The sequence below is a fragment of the Hyla sarda genome, unplaced genomic scaffold, assembly GCF_029499605.1.
Source record: "Hyla sarda isolate aHylSar1 unplaced genomic scaffold, aHylSar1.hap1 scaffold_737, whole genome shotgun sequence".
Lineage (NCBI taxonomy): Eukaryota > Metazoa > Chordata > Amphibia > Anura > Hylidae > Hyla > Hyla sarda.
The window spans coordinates 97,583-120,116 of record NW_026610759.1 but is presented as its reverse complement, the minus strand read 5'-3'; the positions used below and the strand labels follow the sequence as shown (position 1 = coordinate 120,116).

At 43.3% G+C, this 22,534-nt stretch overlaps 1 protein-coding gene across 2 annotated transcripts in view; it reads left to right on the top strand.

The window, feature by feature from the left end:
• Window positions 1-19,633, top strand: part of LOC130344853 (gastrula zinc finger protein XlCGF57.1-like) — a 66,106-nt gene extending 46,473 nt beyond the window's left edge. For both annotated transcript variants that reach the window (XM_056554470.1, XM_056554471.1), the window contains exons 4-7: window positions 8,645-8,771; window positions 8,871-8,962; window positions 9,091-9,199; window positions 18,405-19,633. In XM_056554470.1, coding sequence (XP_056410445.1) covers window positions 8,645-8,771; window positions 8,871-8,962; window positions 9,091-9,199; window positions 18,405-19,555 — 1,479 coding nt within the window. In that variant the 3' untranslated portion in view covers window positions 19,556-19,633. The remainder of the gene's footprint in view (window positions 1-8,644; window positions 8,772-8,870; window positions 8,963-9,090; window positions 9,200-18,404) is intronic.
• Window positions 19,634-22,534: the final 2,901 nt, after the last annotated feature.

Sequence of the window (22,534 nt, the reverse complement as noted above, 5' to 3'; positions counted from 1 at the left end):
AGTAATGGAGGGGTCTGGTGATGACTGGAGAGGTGACACTGCTGGGACATTATAGAGTAATGGAGGGGTCTGGTGATGATTAGAGAGGTGACACTGCTGGGACATTATACAGTAATGGAGGGGTCTGGTGATGACTGGAGAGGTGACCCTGCTGGGACATTATACAGTAATGGAGGGGTCTGGTGATGATTAGAGAGGTGACACTGCTGGGACATTATAGAGTAATGGAGGGGTCTGGTGATGATTAGAGAGGTGACACTGCTGGGACATTATACAGTAATGGAGGGGTCTGGTGATGACTGGAGAGGTGACCCTGCTGGGACATTATACAGTAATGGAGGGGTCTGGTGATGATTAGAGAGGTGACACTGCTGGGACATTATACAGTAATGGAGGAGTCTGGTGATAACTGGAGAGGTGACACTGCTGGACATTATACTGTACTGGAGTGGTCTGGTGATGACTGGAGAGGTGACACTGCTGGGACATTATAGAGTAATGGAGGGGTCTGGTGATGATTAGAGAGGTGACACTGCTGGGACATTATACAGTAATGGAGGGGTCTGGTGATGACTGGAGAGGTGACACTGCTGGGACATTATACAGTAATGGAGGGGTCTGGTGATGACTGGAGAGGTGACACTGCTGGGACATTATACAGTAATGGAGGGGTCTGGTGATGATTAGAGAGGTGACACTGCTGGGACATCATACAGTAATGGAGGGGTCTGGTGATGACTGGAGAGGTGACACTGCTGGGATATTATACAGTAATGGAGGGGTCTGGTGATGACTGGAGAGGTGACCCTGCTGGGACATTATACAGTAATGGAGGGGTCTGGTGATGATGATTAGAGAGGTGACACTGCTGGGACATTATACAGTAATGGAGGGGTCTGGTGATGATGATTAGAGAGGTGACACTGCTGGGACATTATACAGTAATGGAGGGGTCTGGTGATGACTGGAGAGGTGACACTGCTGGGACATTATACAGTAATGGAGGGGTCTGGTGATGACTGGAGAGGTGACACTGCTGGGACATTATACAGTAATGGAGGGGTCTGGTGATGACTGGAGAGGTGAAACTGCTGGGACATTATACAGTAATGGAGGGAACTGGTGATGAGAGGTGACACTGCTGGGACATTATACAGTAATGGAGGGGTCTGGTGATGACTGGAGAGGTGAAACTGCTGGGACATTATACAGTAATGGAGGGGTCTGGTGATGACTGGATAGGTGACACTGCTGGGACATTATACAGTAATGGAGGGGTCTGGTGATGATTAGAGAGGTGACACTGCTGGGACATTATACAGTAATGGAGGGGTCTGGTGATGATTAGAGAGGTGACACTGCTGGGACATTATACAGTAATGGAGGGGTCTGGTGATGACTGGAGAGGTGACACTGCTGGGACATTATACAGTAATGGAGGGGTCTGATGATGACTGGAGAGGTGACACTGCTGGGACATTATACAGTAATGGAGGGGTCTGATGATTAGAGAGGTGACACTGCTGGGACATTATACAGTAATGGAGGGGTCTGGTGATGATTAGAGAGGTGACACTGCTGGGACATTATACAGTAATGGAGGGGTCTGGTGATTATTAGAGAGGTGACACTGCTGGGACATGTAGTGGAGGGGTCTGGTGATGACTAGAGAGGTGACACTGCTGGGACATTATACAGTAATGGAGGGGTCTGATGATGACTGGAGAGGTGACACTGCTGGGACATTATACAGTAATGGAGGGGTCTGGTGATGACTGGATAGGTGACACTGCTGGGACATTATACAGTAATGGAGGGGTCTGATGATGACTGGAGAGGTGACACTGCTGGGACATTATACAGTAATGGAGGGGTCTGGTGATGATTGGAGAGGTGACACTGCTAGGACATTATACAGTAATGGAGGGGTCTGGTGATGACTGGAGAGGTGTCACTGCTGGGACATTATACAGTAATGGAGGGGTCTGGTGATGACTGGAGAGGTGACACTGCTGGGACATTATACAGTAATGGAGGGGTCTGGTGATGACTGGAGAGGTGACACTACTGGGACATTATACAGTAGTGGAGGGGTCTGGTGATGACTGGAGAGGTGACACTGCTGGACATTATACAGTAATGGAGGGGTCTGGTGATGACTGGAGAGGTGACACTGCTGGGACATTATACAGTAATGGAGGGGTCTGGTGATGACTGGAGAGGTGACACTGCTGGGACATTATACAGTAATGGAGGGGTCTGGTGATGATTAGAGAGGTGACACTGCTGGGACATTATACAGTAATGGAGGGGTCTGGTGATGACTGGAGAGGTGACACTGCTGGGACATTATACAGTAATGGAGGGGTCTGATGATTAGAGAGGTGACACTGCTGGGACATTATACTGTAATGGAGGGGTCTGGTGATGAGTGGAGAGGTGACACTGCTGGGACATTATACAGTAATGGAGGGGTCTGGTGATGACTGGAGAGGTGACACTGCGGGGACATTATACAGTAATGGAGGGGTCTGGTGATGACTGGAGAGGTGACACTGCGGGGACATTATACAGTAATGGAGGGGTCTGGTGATGACTGGATAGGTGACACTGCTGGGACATTATACAGTAATGGAGGGGTCTGATGATGACTGGAGAGGTGACACTGCTGGGACATTATACAGTAATGGAGGGGTCTGGTGATGATTGGAGAGGTGACACTGCTGGGACATTATACAGTAATGGAGGGGTCTGGTGATGACTGGAGAGGTGTCACTGCTGGGACATTATACAGTAATGGAGGGGTCTGGTGATGACTGGAGAGGTGACACTGCTGGGACATTATACAGTAATGGAGGGGTCTGGTGATGACTGGAGAGGTGACACTACTGGGACATTATACAGTAGTGGAGGGGTCTGGTGATGACTGGAGAGGTGACACTGCTGGACATTATACAGTAATGGAGGGGTCTGGTGATGACTGGAGAGGTGACACTGCTGGGACATTATACAGTAATGGAGGGGTCTGGTGATGACTGGAGAGGTGACACTGCTGGGACATTATACAGTAATGGAGGGGTCTGGTGATGACTGGAGAGGTGACACTGCTGGGACATTATACAGTAATGGAGGGGTCTGGTGATGATTAGAGAGGTGACACTGCTGGGACATTATACAGTAACGGAGGGTCTGGTGATGATTGGAGAGGTGACACTGCGGGGACATTATACAGTAATGGAGGGGTCTGGTGATGACTGGAGAGGTGACACTGCTGGGACATTATACAGTAATGGAGGGGTCTGGTGATGACTGGAGAGGTGACACTGCGGGGACATTATACAGTAATGGAGGGGTCTGGTGATGACTGGAGAGGTGACACTGCTGGGACATTATACAGTAATGGAGGGGTCTGGTGATGACTGGAGAGGTGACACTGCTGGACATTATACAGTAATGGAGGGGTCTGGTGATGACTGGAGAGGTGACACTGCTGGGACATTATACAGTAATGGAGGGGTCTGGTGATGACTAGAGAGGTGACACTGCTGGGACATTATACAGTAATGGAGGGGTCTGGTGATGACTGGAGAGGTGACACTGCTGGGACATTATACAGTAATGGAGGGGTCTGATGATGACTGGAGAGGTGACACTGCTGGGACATTATACAGTAATGGAGGGGTCTGATTAGAGAGGTGACACTGCTGGGACATTATACAGTAATGGAGGGGTCTGGTGATGATTAGAGAGGTGACACTGCTGGGACATTATACAGTAATGGAGGGGTCTGGTGATGATTAGAGAGCTGACACTGCTGGGACATTATACAGTAATGGAGGGGTCTGATGATTAGAGAGGTGACACTGCTGGGACATTATACAGTAATGGAGGGGTCTGGTGATGATTAGAGAGGTGACACTGCTGGGACATTATACAGTAATGGAGGGGTCTGGTGATGACTGGAGAGGTGACACTGCGGGGACATTATACAGTAATGGAGGGGTCTGGTGATGACTGGAGAGGTGACACTGCGGGGACATTATACAGTAATGGAGGGGTCTGGTGATGACTGGAGAGGTGACACTGCTGGGACATTATACAGTAATGGAGGGGTCTGGTGATGATTAGAGAGGTGACACTGCTGGGACATTATACAGTAATGGAGGGGTCTGGTGATGATTAGAGAGCTGACACTGCTGGGACATTATACAGTAATGGAGGGGTCTGGTGATGACTGGAGAGGTGACACTGCTGGGACATTATACAGTAATGGAGGGGTCTGGTGATGATTAGAGAGGTGACACTGCTGGGACATTATACAGTAATGGAGGGGTCTGATGATTAGAGAGGTGACACTGCTGGGACATTATACTGTAATGGAGGGGTCTGGTGATGAGTGGAGAGGTGACACTGCTGGGACATTATACAGTAATGGAGGGGTCTGGTGATGACTGGAGAGGTGACACTGCGGGGACATTATACAGTAATGGAGGGGTCTGGTGATGACTGGAGAGGTGACACTGCGGGGACATTATACAGTAATGGAGGGGTCTGGTGATGACTGGAGAGGTGACACTGCTGGGACATTATACTGTAATGGAGGGGTCTGGTGATGATTAGAGAGGTGACACTGCTGGGACATTATACAGTAACGGAGGGTCTGGTGATGATTGGAGAGGTGACACTGCTGGGACATTATACAGTAATGGAGGGGTCTGGTGATGACTGGAGAGCTGACACTGCTGGGACATTATACAGTAATGGAGGGGTCTGATGATTAGAGAGGTGACACTGCTGGGACATTATACAGTAATGGAGGGGTCTGGTGATGACTGGAGAGGTGACACTCCTGGGACATTATACAGTAATGGAGGGGTCTGGTGATGATTAGAGAGGTGACACTGCTGGGACATTATACTGTAATGGAGGGGTCTGGTGATGAGTGGAGAGGTGACACTGCTGGGACATTATACAGTAATGGAGGGGTCTGGTGATGACTGGAGAGGTGACACTGCTGGACATTATACAGTAATGGAGGGGTCTGGTGATGATTAGAGAGGTGACACTGCTGGGACATTATACTGTAATGGAGGGGTCTGGTGATGAGTGGAGAGGTGACACTGCTGGGACATTATACAGTAATGGAGGGGTCTGGTGATGACTGGAGAGGTGACACTGCTGGGACATTATACAGTAATGGAGGGGTCTGGTGAGGATTAGAGAGGTGACACTGCTGGGACATTATACAGTAATGGAGGGGTCTGGTGATGACTGGAGAGGTGACACTGCTGGACATTATACTGTAATGGAGGGGTCTGGTGATGAGTGGAGAGGTGACACTGCTGGACATTATACTGTAATGGAGGGGTCTGGTGATGACTGGAGAGGTGACACTGCTGGGACATTATACAGTAATGGAGGGGTCTGGTGATGACTGGAGAGGTGACACTGCTGGGACATTATACAGTAATGGAGGGGTCTGGTGATGACTGGAGAGGTGACACTGCTGGGACATTATACAGTAATGGAGGGGCCTGGTGATGACTGGAGAGGTGACACTGCTGGACATTATACAGTAATGGAGGGGTCTGGTGATGATTAGAGAGGTGACACTGCTGGGACAATATACTGTAATGGAGGGGTCTGGTGATGAGAGGTGACACTGCTGGGACATTATATAGTAATGGAGGGGTCTGGTGATGATGATTAGAGAGGTGACACTGCTGGGACATTATACAGTAATGGAGGGGTCTGGTGATGAGTGGAGAGGTGACACTGCTGGACATTATATACAGTAATGGAGGGGCCTGGTGATGACTGGAGAGGTGACACTGCTGGACATTATACAGTAATGGAGGGGTCTGGTGATGATTAGAGAGGTGACACTGCTGGGACATTATATAGTAATGGAGGGGTCTGGTGATGATGATTAGAGAGGTGACACTGCTGGGACATTATACAGTAATGGAGGGGTCTGGTGATGATAAGAGAGGTGACACTGCTGGACATTATACTGTACTGGAGTGGTCTGTTGATGACTGGAGAGGTGACACTGCTGGGACATTATACAGTAAAGGAGGGGTCTGGTGATGATTAGAGAGGTGACACTGCTGGGACGTTATACAGTAATGGAGGGGTCTGGTGATGATGATTAGAGAGGTGACACTGCTGGGACATTATACAGTAATGGAGGGGTCTGGTGATGACTGGAGAGGTGACACTGCTGGGACATTATACAGTAATGGAGGGGTCTGGTGATGATTAGAGAGGTGACACTGCTGGGACATTGTACAGTAATGGAGGGGTCTGGTGATGACTGGAGAGGTGACACTGCTGGGACATTATAGAGTAATGGAGGGGTCTGGTGATGATTAGAGAGGTGACACTGCTGGGACATTATACAGTAATGGAGGGGTCTGGTGATGAGTGGAGAGGTGACACTGCTGGGACATTATACAGTAATGGAGGGGTCTGATGATGATTAGAGAGGTGACACTGCTGGGACATTATACAGTAATGGAGGGGTCTGGTGATGACTGGAGAGGTGACACTGCTGGGACATTATACAGTAATGGAGGGGTCTGGTGATGACTGGAGAGGTGACACTGCTGGAACATTATACAGTAATGGAGGGGTCTGGTGATGACTGGAGAGGTGACACTGCTGGACATTATACAGTAATGGAGGGGTCTGGTGATGATTAGAGAGGTGACACTGCTGGTACAATATACTGTAATGGAGGGGTCTGGTGATGAGAGGTGACACTGCTGGGACATTATATAGTAATGGAGGGGTCTGGTGATGATGATTAGAGAGGTGACACTGCTGGGACATTATACAGTAATGGAGGGGTCTGGTGATGATGATTAGAGAGGTGACACTGCTGGGACATTATACAGTAATGGAGGGGTCTGGTGATGATTAGAGAGGTGACACTGCTGCAACGTTATACAGTAATGGAGGGGTCTGGTGATGACTGGAGAGGTGACACTGCTGGGACATTATACATTAAAGGAGGGGTCTGGTGATGATTAGAGAGGTGACACTGCTGCAACGTTATACAGTAATGGAGGGGTCTGGTGATGACTGGAGAGGTGACACTGCTGGAACATTATACAGTAATGGAGGAGTCTGGTGATAACTGGAGAGGTGACACTGCTGGACATTATACTGTACTGGAGTGGTCTGGTGATGACTGGAGAGGTGACACTGCTGGGACATTATAGAGTAATGGAGGGGTCTGGTGATGATTAGAGAGGTGACACTGCTGGGACATTATACAGTAATGGAGGGGTCTGGTGATGACTGGAGAGGTGACACTGCTGGGACATTATACAGTAATGGAGGGGTCTGGTGATGACTGGAGAGGTGACACTGCTGGGACATTATACAGTAATGGAGGGGTCTGGTGATGACTGGAGAGGTGACCCTGCTGGGACATTATATAGTAATGGAGGGGTCTGGTGATGATGATTAGAGAGGTGACACTGCTGGGACATTATACAGTAATGGAGGGGTCTGGTGATGATGATTAGAGAGGTGACACTGCTGGGACATTATACAGTAATGGAGGGGTCTGGTTATGACTGGAGAGGTGACACTGCTTGGACATTATACAATAATGGAGGGGTCTGGTGATGACTGGAGAGGTGAAACTGCTGGGACATTATACAGTAATGGAGGGGTCTGGTGATGACTGGAGAGGTGACACTGCTGGGACATTATACAGTAATGGAGGGGTCTGGTGATGACTGGATAGGTGACACTGCTGGGACATTATACAGTAATGGAGGGGTCTGGTGATGATTAGAGAGGTGACACTGCTGGGACATTATACAGTAATGGAGGGGTCTGGTGATGATTAGAGAGGTGACACTGCTGGGACATTATACAGTAATGGAGGGGTCTGGTGATGACTGGAGAGGTGACACTGCTGGGACATTATACAGTAATGGAGGGGTCTGGTGATGACTGGAGAGGTGACACTGCTGGGACATTATACAGTAATGGAGGGGTCTGGTGATGATTAGAGAGGTGACACTGCTGGGACATTATAAAGTAATGGAGGGGTCTGGTGATGATTAGAGAGGTGACACTGCTGGGACATTATACAGTAATGGAGGGGTCTGGTGATGACTGGAGAGGTGACACTGCTGGGACATTATACAGTAATGGAGGGGTCTGGTGATGATTAGAGAGGTGACACTGCTGGGACATTATAAAGTAATGGAGGGGTCTGGTGATGACTAGAGAGGTGACACTGCTGGGACATTATACAGTAATGGAGGGGTCTAGTGATGATTAGAAAGGTGACACTGCTGGGACATTATACAGTAATGGAGGGGTCTGGTGATGACTGGAGAGGTGACACTGCTGGGACATTATACAGTAATGGAGGGGTCTGGTGATGACTGGAGAGGTGACACTGCTGGGACATTATACAGTAATGGAGGGGTCTGATGATGACTGGAGAGGTGACACTGCTGGGACATTATACAGTAATGGAGGGGTCTGGTGATGATTAGAGAGGTGACACTGCTGGGACATTACACAGTAATGGAGGGGTCTGGTGATGATTAGAGAGGTGACACTGCTGGGACATGTAATGGAGGGATCAGATGATGACGGTATCATTGTGTGTCAGGTTCCTATAAGGTGTCAGGATGTGGCGGTCTATTTCTCCATGGAGGAGTGGGAGTATGTAGAAGGACACAAGGATCTGTACCAGGACATAGTCATGATGGAAGATCACCGGCCCCTCACATCACAAGGTAAGAAGAGACATATATATATATATATCATTCTCACTACCTAGTAACATAGAAATCTATCCAGCACTGATGTATTCATTCCCTGTGTGTTCCCTACAGATGGAGTCATTGATAGAAATTCACCCGAGAGGTGTCCCCGCCCTCTGTATTCCCAGGACTGTCCAGAGGGAAATGTCCCAGAGAAGCATCAGGTAGATGAGGCTGATCCTATATCTCTATAGGGGGTCCTGCAGTCATAGATGTGGGGATAGATTTTGGGGGTCTCTGTTGCTCCTCCTGTCTGCTGTATTGTAGTGAATTGTTCTATATGTCACATCAGGGGGGAGATCTGACTAATAATAAAGTGGAGGATGAAGAAGAAATGATTTGGGGCCATCACCCGTGTATGAGGGAAGTGAAGGAGGAAATTCCAGGAGGTGTTACCCCAGGTATGTAATAATTCCAGGATGTTTTACCCCAGGTATGTAATAATGCCAGGAGGTGTTACCCCAGGTATGTAATAATGCCAGGAGGTGTTACCTCAGGTATGTTATAATGCCAGGAGGTGTTATCCCAGGTATGTAATAATTCCAGGAGGTGTTATCCCAGGTATGTAATAATTCCAGGTGGTGTTACCCCAGATATGTAATAATTCCAGAAGGTGTTACCCCAGGTATGTAATAATGCCAGGAGGTGTTACCCCAGGTATGTAATAATTCCAGAAGGTGTTACACCAGGTATGTAATAATGCCAGGAGGTGTTACCCCAGATATGTAATAATTCCAGAAGGTGTTACCCCATATATGTTATAATGCCAGGAGGTGTTACCCCAGATATGTAATAATTCCAGAAGGTGTTACTCCAGGTATGTAATAATTTCAGGAGGTGTTGCCCCAGATATGTAATAATTCCAGGAAGTGTTGCCCCAGGTATGTAATAATGGATTTAGAAAGACAATTGCCAGACTGATGAGTTTATACTAACGGCTCATGACCTAAAAAAGACCCTGGGACATGTAATAAGGCCTGTTATATCTTATCAGATCCCTGTTATATCTTATCAGATCCCTGTTTATATCTTATCAGATCCCTGTTATATCTTATCAGATCCTGTTATATCTTATCAGATCCCTGTTATATCTTATCAGATCCTGTTATATCTTATCAGATCCTGTTATATATTATCAGATCCTGTTATATATTATCAGATCCCTGTTATATCTTATCAGATCCCTGTTATATATTATCAGATCCCTGTTATATCTTATCAGATCCCTGTTATATCTTATCAGATCCCTGTTATATCTTATCAGATCCCTGTTATATCTTATCAGATCCCTGTTATATCTTATCAGATCCTGTTATATCTTATCAGATCCTGTTATATCTTATCAGATCCTGTTATATCTTATCAGATCCTGTTATATCTTATCAGACCCTGTTATATCTTATCAGATCCCGGTTATATCTTATCAGATCCCGGTTATATCTTATCAGATCCTGTTATATCTTATCAGATCCCGGTTATATCTTATCAGATTCCCTGTTATGTCTTATCAGATCCCTGTTATATCTTATCAGATCCTGTTATATCTTATCAGATTCCTGTTATATCTTATCAGATCCCTGTTATATCTTATCAGATCCTGTTATATCTTATCAGATCCCTGTTATATCTTATCAGATTCCCTGTTTTATCTTATCAGATCCTTGTTTTATCTTATCAGATCCCTGTTTTATCTTATCAGATCCTTGTTATATCTTATCAGATCCCTGTTATATCTTATCAGATCCCTGTTATATCTTATCAGATCCTGTTATATCTTATCAGATCCCTGTTATATCTTATCAGATTCCCTGTTTTATCTTATCAGATCCTTGTTATATCTTATCAGATCCCTGTTATATCTTATCAGATCCCTGTTATATCTTATCAGATCCCTGTTATATCTTATCAGATCCCTGTTATATCTTATCAGATCCCTGTTATATCTTATCAGATCCCTGTTATATCTTATCAGATCCCTGTTATATCTTATCAGATCCTGTTATATCTTATCAGATCCTGTTATATCTTATCAGATCCTGTTATATCTTATCAGATCCTGTTATATCTTATCAGATCCTGTTATATCTTATCAGATCCTGTTATATCTTATCAGACCCTGTTATATCTTATCAGATCCCGGTTATATCTTATCAGATCCCGGTTATATCTTATCAGATCCCGGTTATATCTTATCAGATCCCGGTTATATCTTATCAGATCCTGTTATATCTTATTAGATCCCGGTTATATCTTATCAGATTCCCTGTTATGTCTTTTCAGATCCCTGTTATATCTTATCAGATCCTTGTTATATCTTATCAGATCCCTGTTATATCTTATCAGATCCCTGTTATATCTTATCAGATCCCTGTTATATCTTATCAGATCCCTGTTATATCTTATCAGATCCCTGTTATATCTTATCAGATCCCTGTTATATCTTATCAGATCCCTGTTATATCTTATCAGATCCCTGTTATATCTTATCAGATCCCTGTTATATCTTATCAGATCCCTGTTATATCTTATCAGATCCCTGTTATATCTTATCAGATCCCTGTTATATCTTATCAGATCCCTGTTATATCTTATCAGATCCCTGTTATATCTTATCAGATCCCTGTTATATCTTATCAGATCCTGTTATATCTTATCAGATCCCTGTTATATCTTATCAGATTCCCTGTTATATCTTATCAGATCCCTGTTATATCTTATCAGATTCCCTGTTATATCTTATCAGATTCCTGGTTATATCTTATCAGATTCCCGGTTATATCTTAGCTGTATATGTAGTTTTTTCTTTTGTTTACCCCAGTTTAGTCCCCTGATGATTCTGGCATCATCACAAGGAAACACGTTGGAGCATTTTGTTTGGTATCTGATCTTACTGATCTCTCCTGTAGTTCCACTGGGTCTTACAGTTTGGATGTCTTGGTCACCAATGTGATTTCTTTTATCCTCGGTTACTTATTGTAGTTCTGTGTTTTTCTATATTTGTAATTTATTTTATATACTTTGTGACATTGATGGAAAATAACATAGAAATTACAACATAAAAGAAAAACACCTATAAAATATATTTTAATATATTTTGTAAAGATTTTAGAATTCAGAAAATAAAACTAAATGATCTCAGTCCAGTCCTCAGTATAACATGATTATGATTGGACGGCTTCCTGTGATGTCATAAAGTGTGAAGGGTTAAACATAATATCAGAGACATCCCCTCCATATAGTCACTGCAGCCTCTATAGTCTCCGACCAGAAATCTCCACTTACAACCTTCACATTGAGGGAAGATGTACTGTTGGAGGATTCTTTACTGTAAGAGCAGTGACATATGGGGCTCTCCACATGATGTAGTGATGGAGGATTCTTTACTGTAAGAGCAGTGACATATGGGGCTCTCCACATGATGAAGTGATGGAGGATTCTTTACTGTAAGAGCAGTGACATATGGGGCTCTCCACATGATGTACTGTTGGAGGATTCTTTACTGTAAGAGCAGTGACATATGGGGCTCTCCACATGATGTACTGTTGGAGGATTCTTTACTGTAAGAGCAGTGACATATGGGACTCTCCACATGATGTAGTGATGGAGGATTCTTTACTGTAAGAGCAGTGACATATGGGGCTCTCCACATGATGTAGTGATGGAGGATTCTTTACTGTAAGAGCAGTGACACTATGGAGCTCTCCACATGATGTAGTGATGGAGGATTCTTTACTGTAAGAGCAGTGACATATGGGGCTCTCCACATGATGTAGTGATGGAGGATTCTTTACTGTAAGAGCAGTGACATATGGGGCTCTCCACATGATGTAGTGATGGAGGATTCTTTACTGTAAGAGCAGTGACATATGGGGCTCTCCACATGATGTAGTGATGGAGGATTCTTTACTGTAAGAGCAGTGACATATGGGGCTCTCCACATGATGTACTGTTGGAGGATTCTTTACTGCAAGAGCAGTGACATGTGGGACTCTCCACGTGATGTAGTGATGGAGGATTCTTTACTGTAAGAGCAGTGACATTTGGGGCTCTCCACATGATGTACTGTTGGAGGATTCTTTACTGCAAGAGCAGTGACATGTGGGACTCTCCACATGATGTAGTGATGGAGGATTCTTTACTGCAAGAGCAGTGACATGTGGGACTCTCCACATGATGTAGTGATGCAGGATTCTTTACTGTAAGAGCAGTGACATTTGGGGCTCTCCACATGATGTACTGTTGGAGGATTCTTTACTGCAAGAGCAGTGACATGTGGGACTCTCCACATGATGTAGTGATGGAGGATTCTTTACTGCAAGAGCAGTGACATGTGGGACTCTCCACATGATGTAGTGATGCAGGATTCTTTACTGTAAGAGCAGTGACATATGGGGCTCTCCAAGTGATGTAGTGATGGAGGATTATTTACTGTAAGAGCAGTGACATATGGAGCTCTCTCCAAGTGATGTAGTGATGGAGGATTCTTTACTGTAAGAGCAGTGACATATGGGGCTCTCCACGTGATGTAGTGATGGAGGATTCTTTACTGTAAGAGCAGTGACACTATGGAGCTCTCTCAATATGATGTAGTGATGGAGGATTCTTTACTGTAAGAGCAGTGACATATGGGGCTCTCCACATGATGTAGTGATGGAGGATTCTTTACTGTAAGAGAAGATTTTAAGAGCGTGCGCTGAATACCTGCTGAAAACAGACCGAGCAGTGAGGTCCGTGTGATACATTGTAATGACCCGGAAGGTGTCCGCCAGCTGGACCGCCAGAAGGTCACATGGACCGGATGAAACTGTTCTGTAATAAGCGTAACAGCAACTTATATACAATATGATTGTCAGACCATTTAATAAAAGATAATATTGTATATAAGATTATTTGATGGTCTTACAATCATATTGTATATAAGGTTATTTGATGGTCTCACAAACATATTGTATATAAGATTATGTGATGGTCTCACAATCATATTGTATATAAGATTATTTGATGGTCTCACAATCATATTGTATATAAGTTTATTTGATGGTCTCACAATCATATTGTATATAAGGTTATTTGATGGTCTCACAATCATATTGTATATAAGATTATTTGATGGTCTCACAATCATATTGTATATAAGATTATTTGATGGTCTCACAATCATATTGTATATAAGATTATTTGATGGTCTCACAATCATATTGTATATAAGATTATTTGATGGTCTCACAATCATATTGTATATAAGATTATTTGATGGTCTCACAATCATATTGTATATAAGATTATTTGATGGTCTCACAATCATATTGTATATAAGATTATTTGATGGTCTCACAATCATATTGTATATATTTATTTTATGGTCTCACAATCATATTGTATATAAGATTATTTGATGGTCTCACAATCATATTGTATATAAGATTATTTGATGGTCTCACAATCATATTGTATATAAGTTTATTTGATGGTCTCACAATCATATTGTATATAAGTTTATTTGATGGTCTCACAATCATATTGTATATAAGTTTATTTGATGGTCTCACAATCATATTGTATATAAGTTTATTTGATGGTCTCACAATCATATTGTATATGTTTATTTGATGGTCTCACAATCATATTGTATATAAGATTATTTGATGGTCTCACAATCATATTGTATATAAGATTATTTGACGGTCTCACAATCATATTGTATATAAGATTATTTGACGGTCTCACAATCATATTGTATATAAGTTTATTTGACGGTCTCACAATCATATTGTATATAAGATTATTTGACGATCTCACAATCATATTGTATATATTTATTTTATGGTCTCACAATCATATTGTATATAAGATTATTTGATGGTCTCACAATCCTATTGTATATAAGATTATTTGATGGTCTCACAATCATATTGTATATAAGATTATTTGATGGTCTCACAATCATATTGTATATAAGATTATTTGATGGTCTCACAATCATATTGTATATATTTATTTTATGGTCTCACAATCATATTGTATATAAGATTATTTGATGGTCTCACAATCATATTGTATATAAGATTATTTGATGGTCTCACAATCATATTGTATATAAGATTATTTGATGGTCTCACAAACATATTGTATATAAGATTATTTGATGGTCTCACAATCATATTGTATATAAGTTTATTTGATGGTCTCACAATCATATTGTATATAAGTTTATTTGATGGTCTCACAATCATATTGTATATAAGTTTATTTGATGGTCTCACAATCATATTGTATATAAGTTTATTTGATGGTCTCACAATCATATTGTATATAAGTTTATTTGATGGTCTCACAATCATATTGTATATAAGATTATTTGATGGTCTCACAATCATATTGTATATAAGATTATTTGACGGTCTCACAATCATATTGTATATAAGATTATTTGACGGTCTCACAATCATATTGTATATAAGTTTATTTGACGGTCTCACAATCATATTGTATATAAGATTATTTGACGATCTCACAATCATATTGTATATATTTATTTTATGGTCTCACAATCATATTGTATATAAGATTATTTGATGGTCTCACAATCCTATTGTATATAAGATTATTTGATGGTCTCACAATCATATTGTATATAAGATTATTTGATGGTCTCACAATCATATTGTATATAAGATTATTTGATGGTCTCACAATCATATTGTATATAAGATTATTTGATGGTCTCACAATCATATTGTATATAAGATTATTTGATGGTCTCACAATCATATTGTATATATTTATTTTATGGTCTCACAATCATATTGTATATAAGATTATTTGATGGTCTCACAATCATATTGTATATAAGATTATTTGATGGTCTCACAATCATATTGTATATAAGATTATTTGATGGTCTCACAAACATATTGTATATAAGATTATTTGATGGTCTCACAATCATATTGTATATAAGTTTATTTGATGGTCTCACAATCATATTGTATATAAGTTTATTTGATGGTCTCACAATCATATTGTATATAAGTTTATTTGATGGTCTCACAATCATATTGTATATAAGTTTATTTGATGGTCTCACAATCATATTGTATATGTTTATTTGATGGTCTCACAATCATATTGTATATAAGATTATTTGATGGTCTCACAATCATATTGTATATAAGATTATTTGACGGTCTCACAATCATATTGTATATAAGATTATTTGACGGTCTCACAATCATATTGTATATAAGTTTATTTGACGGTCTCACAATCATATTGTATATAAGATTATTTGACGATCTCACAATCATATTGTATATATTTATTTTATGGTCTCACAATCATATTGTATATAAGATTATTTGATGGTCTCACAATCCTATTGTATATAAGATTATTTGATGGTCTCACAATCATATTGTATATAAGATTATTTGATGGTCTCACAATCATATTGTATATAAGATTATTTGATGGTCTCACAATCATATTGTATATATTTATTTTATGGTCTCACAATCATATTGTATATAAGATTATTTGATGGTCTCACAATCCTATTGTATATAAGATTATTTGATGGTCTCACAATCCTATTGTATATAAGATTATTTGATGGTCTCACAATCCTATTGTATATAAGATTATTTGATGGTCTCACAATCCTATTGTATATAAGATTATTTGATGGTCTCACAATCCTATTGTATATAAGATTATTTGATGGTCTCACAATCATATTGTATATAAGATTATTTTATGGTCTCACAATCATATTGTATATAAGATTATGTGATGGTCTCACAATCATATTGTATATAAGTTGCTGTTACGCTTATTACAGAACAGTTTTATCCGGTCCATGTGACCTTCTGGCGGTCCATCTGGCGGACACATTCCGGGTCATTACAATGTATCACACTGACCTGAGGAGTGGAGTCTTCTCGAAACGCGTTGTCTGGTTACGATCACCAATAAACCTTGTTCTGTATTTTCCCCGGTGTTGGCGATCACCGCTCGGTCCGGTGGCGTCTTAGTCCTGTTTTCAGCAGCTGCCGAGTTATTTCCGAGATACAGAGCAACATAATGTTATCCAACCAGTGATGTCCGCCATTAGTCTAGCGGTCATTCACGAGGGAGCACCCTTATGGCTTCCTGTTGTGCTCTGACCTACTTTACTGTAGTGATGGAGGATTCTTTACTGTAAGAGCAGTGACACTATGGAGCTCTCTCAATATGAGGTAGTGATGGAGGATTCTTTACTGTAAGAGCAGTGACACTATGGAGCTCTCTCAATATGATGTAGTGATGGAGGATTCTTTACTGTAAGAGCAGTGACACTATGGAGCTCTCTCAATATGATGTAGTGATGGAGGATTCTTTACTGTAAGAGCAGTGACACTATGGAGCTCTCTCAATATGATGTAGTGATGGAGGATTATTTACTGTAAGAGCAGTGACACTATGGAGCTCTCTCAATATGAGGTAGTGATGGAGGATTCTTTACTGTAAGAGCAGTGACACTATGGAGCTCTCTCAATATGAGGTAGTGATGGAGGATTCTTTACTGTAAGAGCAGTGACACTATGGAGCTCTCTCAATATGATGTAGTGATGGAGGATTCTTTACTGTAAGAGCCGTGACACTATGGAGCTCTCTCAATATGAGGTAGTGATGGAGGATTCTTTACTGTAAGAGCAGTGACACTATGGAGCTCTCTCAATATGATGTAGTGATGGAGGATTCTTTACTGTAAGAGCCGTGACACTATGGAGCTCTCTCAATATGATGTAGTGATGGAGGATTCTTTACTGTAAGAGCAGTGACACTATGGAGCTCTCTCAATATGATGTAGTGATGGAGGATTCTTTACTGTAAGAGCAGTGACACTATGGAGCTCTCTCAATATGATGTAGTGATGGAGGATTCTTTACTGTAAGAGCAGGGACACTATGGAGCTCTCTCAATATGATGTAGTGATGGAGGATTCTTTACTGTAAGAGCAGGGACACTATGGAGCTCTCTCAATATGATGTAGTGATGGAGGATTCTTTACTGTAAGAGCAGTGACACTATGGAGCTCTCTCAATATGATGTAGTGATGGAGGATTATTTACTGTAAGAGCAGTGACACTATGGAGCTCTCTCAATATGAGGTAGTGATGGAGGATTCTTTACTGTAAGAGCAGTGACACTATGGAGCTCTCTCAATATGAGGTAGTGATGGAGGATTCTTTACTGTAAGAGCAGTGACACTATGGAGCTCTCTCAATATGATGTAGTGATGGAGGATTCTTTACTGTAAGAGCCGTGACACTATGGAGCTCTCTCAATATGAGGTAGTGATGGAGGATTCTTTACTGTAAGAGCAGTGACACTATGGAGCTCTCTCAATATGATGTAGTGATGGAGGATTCTTTACTGTAAGAGCCGTGACACTATGGAGCTCTCTCAATATGATGTAGTGATGGAGGATTCTTTACTGTAAGAGCAGTGACACTATGGAACTTCCTGCCCCATGATGTATTATGAGTAACACATTATGTGACCGGAATAACCTCAGGAATGTGATAAATATCTGTACCTGAAATCTATTTCCAATTCTTACAGAAAATCTCTACAAGTTATCCCTAAAAGGAGAAGATGGAGGGATCATGGAGCGCACCTCAGGAGAAGATGGAGGGATCATGGAGCGCACCTCAGGAGAAGATGGAGGGATCATGGAGCGCAGCTCAGGAGAAGAGGGAGAGATCATGGAGCGCTACTCAGGGGAAGACCTCCTTACCTCTAATGTCCATCCAGATCTATCCTATAATAATCCCCCTGACCGATCACACATTGTTACCACAAGGACCGGGCAGAAAGGGGAGAAAAGGTTTAAGTGTGATGAATGTGGGAAATGCTTTACACAAAGCTCAGCTCTTATTACACACAGAAGAATTCACACAGGAGAGAAGCCATATCTATGTTCAGGATGTGGGAAATGTTTTATAAATAAATCAAGCCTTGATAGACATAAGAAAGTTCACACAGGAGAGAAGCCATATTCATGTTTAGAATGTGGGAAATGTTTTGTTACTAAAGACAAACTCCGGGATCATGAGAGAAATCACACAGGGGACAAGCCATTTACATGTTCACTATGTGGGAAAGCTTTTCCTTGTAAATCGAGTCTTGTTAGACACGACAAAAGGCATGGAGGAGAGAAGCCATTTACATGTTCAGAATGTGGGAAAGGTTTCTTTAGTAAAGGCCAACTAGTGGACCATCAGAGAGTTCACACAGGGGAGAAGCCTTTTACATGCTCAGAATGTGGGAAATGTTTCACCGTTAAATCACATCTTGTTATACATAAGAAAGGTCACACAGGAGAGAAGACCTTTCTATGTACAGAATGTGGGAAATGTTTTATTACTAAAACCAAACTGAAGTATCATCAGAGAATCCACACAGGAGAGAAGCCATATTCATGTTCAGAATGTGATAAATGCTTTACAGACAGATCATCTCTTCTTAAGCATGCGCGAATTCACACAGGTGAGAGACCATTTCCATGTTCAGAATGTGGGAAATGTTTTATTACTAAAAGCAAACTGAAGGATCATCAAAGATGTCACACGGGGGAGAAGCCATATTCATGTTCAGAATGTGGGAGATGCTTTACAAAAAAATATAATCTTGTTATACATGGGAAAGTTCACACAGAAGTGGAGCCGGATTCATGTCCACAATTAATGAAGCCAGAATTGAGGATCATCTGAGAATTCACACAGGAGAGAAGTCATGTTCCTGTGCAGACTTAAAGGGGGATTCCAGGCAAAACCTTATATATATATATATATATATATATATATATAGAATATCAACTGGCTCCGGAAGGTTAAACAGATTTGTAAATTACTTCTATTAAAAAAAATCCAATAGTTATTAGCTGAAGTTTTCTGTCTAACTGCTCAATGATGATGTCACGTCACGGGAGCTGTGCATGATGGGAGAATATCCCCATAGAAACTGCACAGCTCCCGGGACGTGAGTCATCAGAGAGCAGTTAGACAGAAAACAACAACTCAACTTCAGAAGCTAATAACTATTGGAAGGATTAAGATTTTTTAATAGAAGTAATTTACAAATCTGTTTAACTTTCCGGAGCCAGTTGATCTATATAAAAAAGTTTTGGCCTGGAATACCCCTTTAATGAAGCCAGACTCGTAGTCATGTCTGGGGATCACCAGAGAATTCACACAGGAGAGAAGTCTTATTCATGTCTGGGGATCACCAGAGAATTCACACAGGAGAGAAGTCATAGTCATGTCTGGGGATCACCAGATAATTCACACAGGAGAGAAGTCTTATTCATGTCTGGGGATCATCAGAGAATTCACACAGGAGAGAAGTCATAGTCATGTCTGGGGATCACCAGATAATTCACACAGGAGAGAAGTCTTATTCATGTCTGGGGATCATCAGAGAATTCACACAGGAGAGAAGTCTTATTCATGTCTGGGGATTACCAGAGAATTCACACAGGAGAGAAGTCTTATTCATGTCTGGGGATCACCAGAGAATTCACACAGGAGAGAAGTCTTATTCATGTCTGGGGATCACCAGAGAATTCACACAAGAGAGAAGTCATAGTCATGTCTGGGGATCACCAGATAATTCACACAGGAGAGAAGTCTTATTCATGTCTGGGGATCACCAGAGAATTCACACAGGAGAGAAGTCTTATTCATGTCTGGGGATCACCAGAGGATTCACACAAGAGAGAAGTCATATTCATGTCTGGGGATCACCAGAGAATTCACACAGGAGAGAAGTCATAGTCATGTCTGGGGATCACCAGAGAATTCACACAGGAGAGACGTCGGTTTCATGATTTATATTTTCATAAACTAGGAAAAGGAAACTGAATTTTAAAACTCATCAGGGAATTTGCAGAAACCAGATTTATGTTCCGAATGTGGGAAACGCTCAGAAGACGATCTGGTATTCAGCGCAGCAGGTTCTTCAGACATTGGACAGCCATGAGGCTTCTGGGTGGAGTGAATGTGTTTCTGCTGAACAATAGATTATATTTGCCTGGACTGTGAGCGGGGTCCATGGGGGGTCCATGGGGGTGCAGAGAATCGCGCCCCCCCCCCCCCCCCCCCCCGGAGAATCCCTCGTGAGGTCATCACATGGTCATTAATCTCCATTCATACAGTATATAAGGACCAAAAGAATGGAATAAAACACAATAAATACAAATGTACAATTCTCAATAATTTGTGGAATCCTCCTCACTCCTCTCCTCGTCTCTGCTCCTCCTCACTTCTCTCCTCGTCTCTGCTCCTCCTCACTCCTCCTCTCCCCGTCTCTGCTCCTCCTCACTCCTCCTCTCCCCGTCTCTGCTCCTCCTCACTTCTCTCCTCGTCTCTGCTCCTCCTCACTCCTCCTCTCCCCGTCTCTGCTCCTCCTCACTCCTCCTCTCCCCGTCTCTGCTCCTCCTCACACCTCCTCTCCCCGTCTCTGCTCCTCCTCACTCCTCCTCTCCCCGTCTCTGCTCCTCCTCACTCCTCCTCTCCCCGTCTCTGCTCCTCTTCACTCCTCCTCTCCCGTCTGCTCCTCCTCACTCCTCCTCTCCCCGTCTGCTCCTCCTCACACCTCCTCTCCCCGTCTGCTCCTCCTCACTCCTCCTCTCCCCGTCTTTGCTCCTCCTCACACCTCTCCTCGTCTCTGCTCCTCCTCACTCCTCCTCTCCCCGTCTCTGCTCCTCCTCACACCTCCTCTCCCCGTCTGCTCCTCCTCACACCTCCTCTCCCCGTCTCTGCTCCTCCTCACACCTCCTCTCCCCGTCTCTGCTCCTCCTCACTCCTTCTCTCCTCGTCTCTGCTCCTCCTCACTCCTCCTCTCCCCGTCTCTGCTCCTCCTCACTCCTCCTCTCCCCGTCTCTGCTCCTCCTCACTCCTCCTCTCCCCGTCTCTGCTCCTCCTCACTCCTCCTCTCCCCGTCTCTGCTCCTCCTCACTCCTCCTCTCCCCGTCTCTGCTCCTCCTCACTCCTCCTCTCCCCGTCTCTGCTCCTCCTCACTCCTCCTCTCCCCGTCTCTGCTCCTCCTCACTCCTCCTCTCCCCGTCTCTGCTCCTCCTCACACCTCCTCTCCCCGTCTCTGCTCCTCCTCACTCCTCCTCTCCCCGTCTCTGCTCCTCCTCACTCCTCCTCTCCCCGTCTCTGCTCCTCCTCACACCTCCTCTCCCCGTCTCTGCTCCTCTTCACTCCTCCTCTCCCGTCTGCTCCTCCTCACTCCTCCTCTCCCCGTCTGCTCCTCCTCACACCACCTCTCCCCGTCTGCTCCTCCTCACCCCTCCTCTCCTCGTCTCTGCTCCTCCTCACCCCTCCCTTCTCTGTCTCTGCTCCTCCTCACACCTCCTCTCCTCGTCTCTGCTCCTCCTCACTCCTCCTCTCCTCGTCTCTGCTCCTCACACCTCCTCTCCCCGTCTCTGCTCCTCACACCTCCTCTCCCCGTCTCTGCTCCTCCTCACTCCTCCTCTCCCCGTCTCTGCTCCTCCTCACTCCTCCTCTCCCCGTCTCTGCTCCTCCTCACTCCTCCTCTCCTCGTCTCTGCTCCTCCTCACACCTCCTCTCCCCGTCTCTGCTCCTCCTCACACCTCCTCTCCCCGTCTGCTCCTCCTCACACCTCCTCTCCCCGTCTCTGCTCCTCCTCACACCTCCTCTCCCCGTGTCTGCTCCTCCTCACACCTC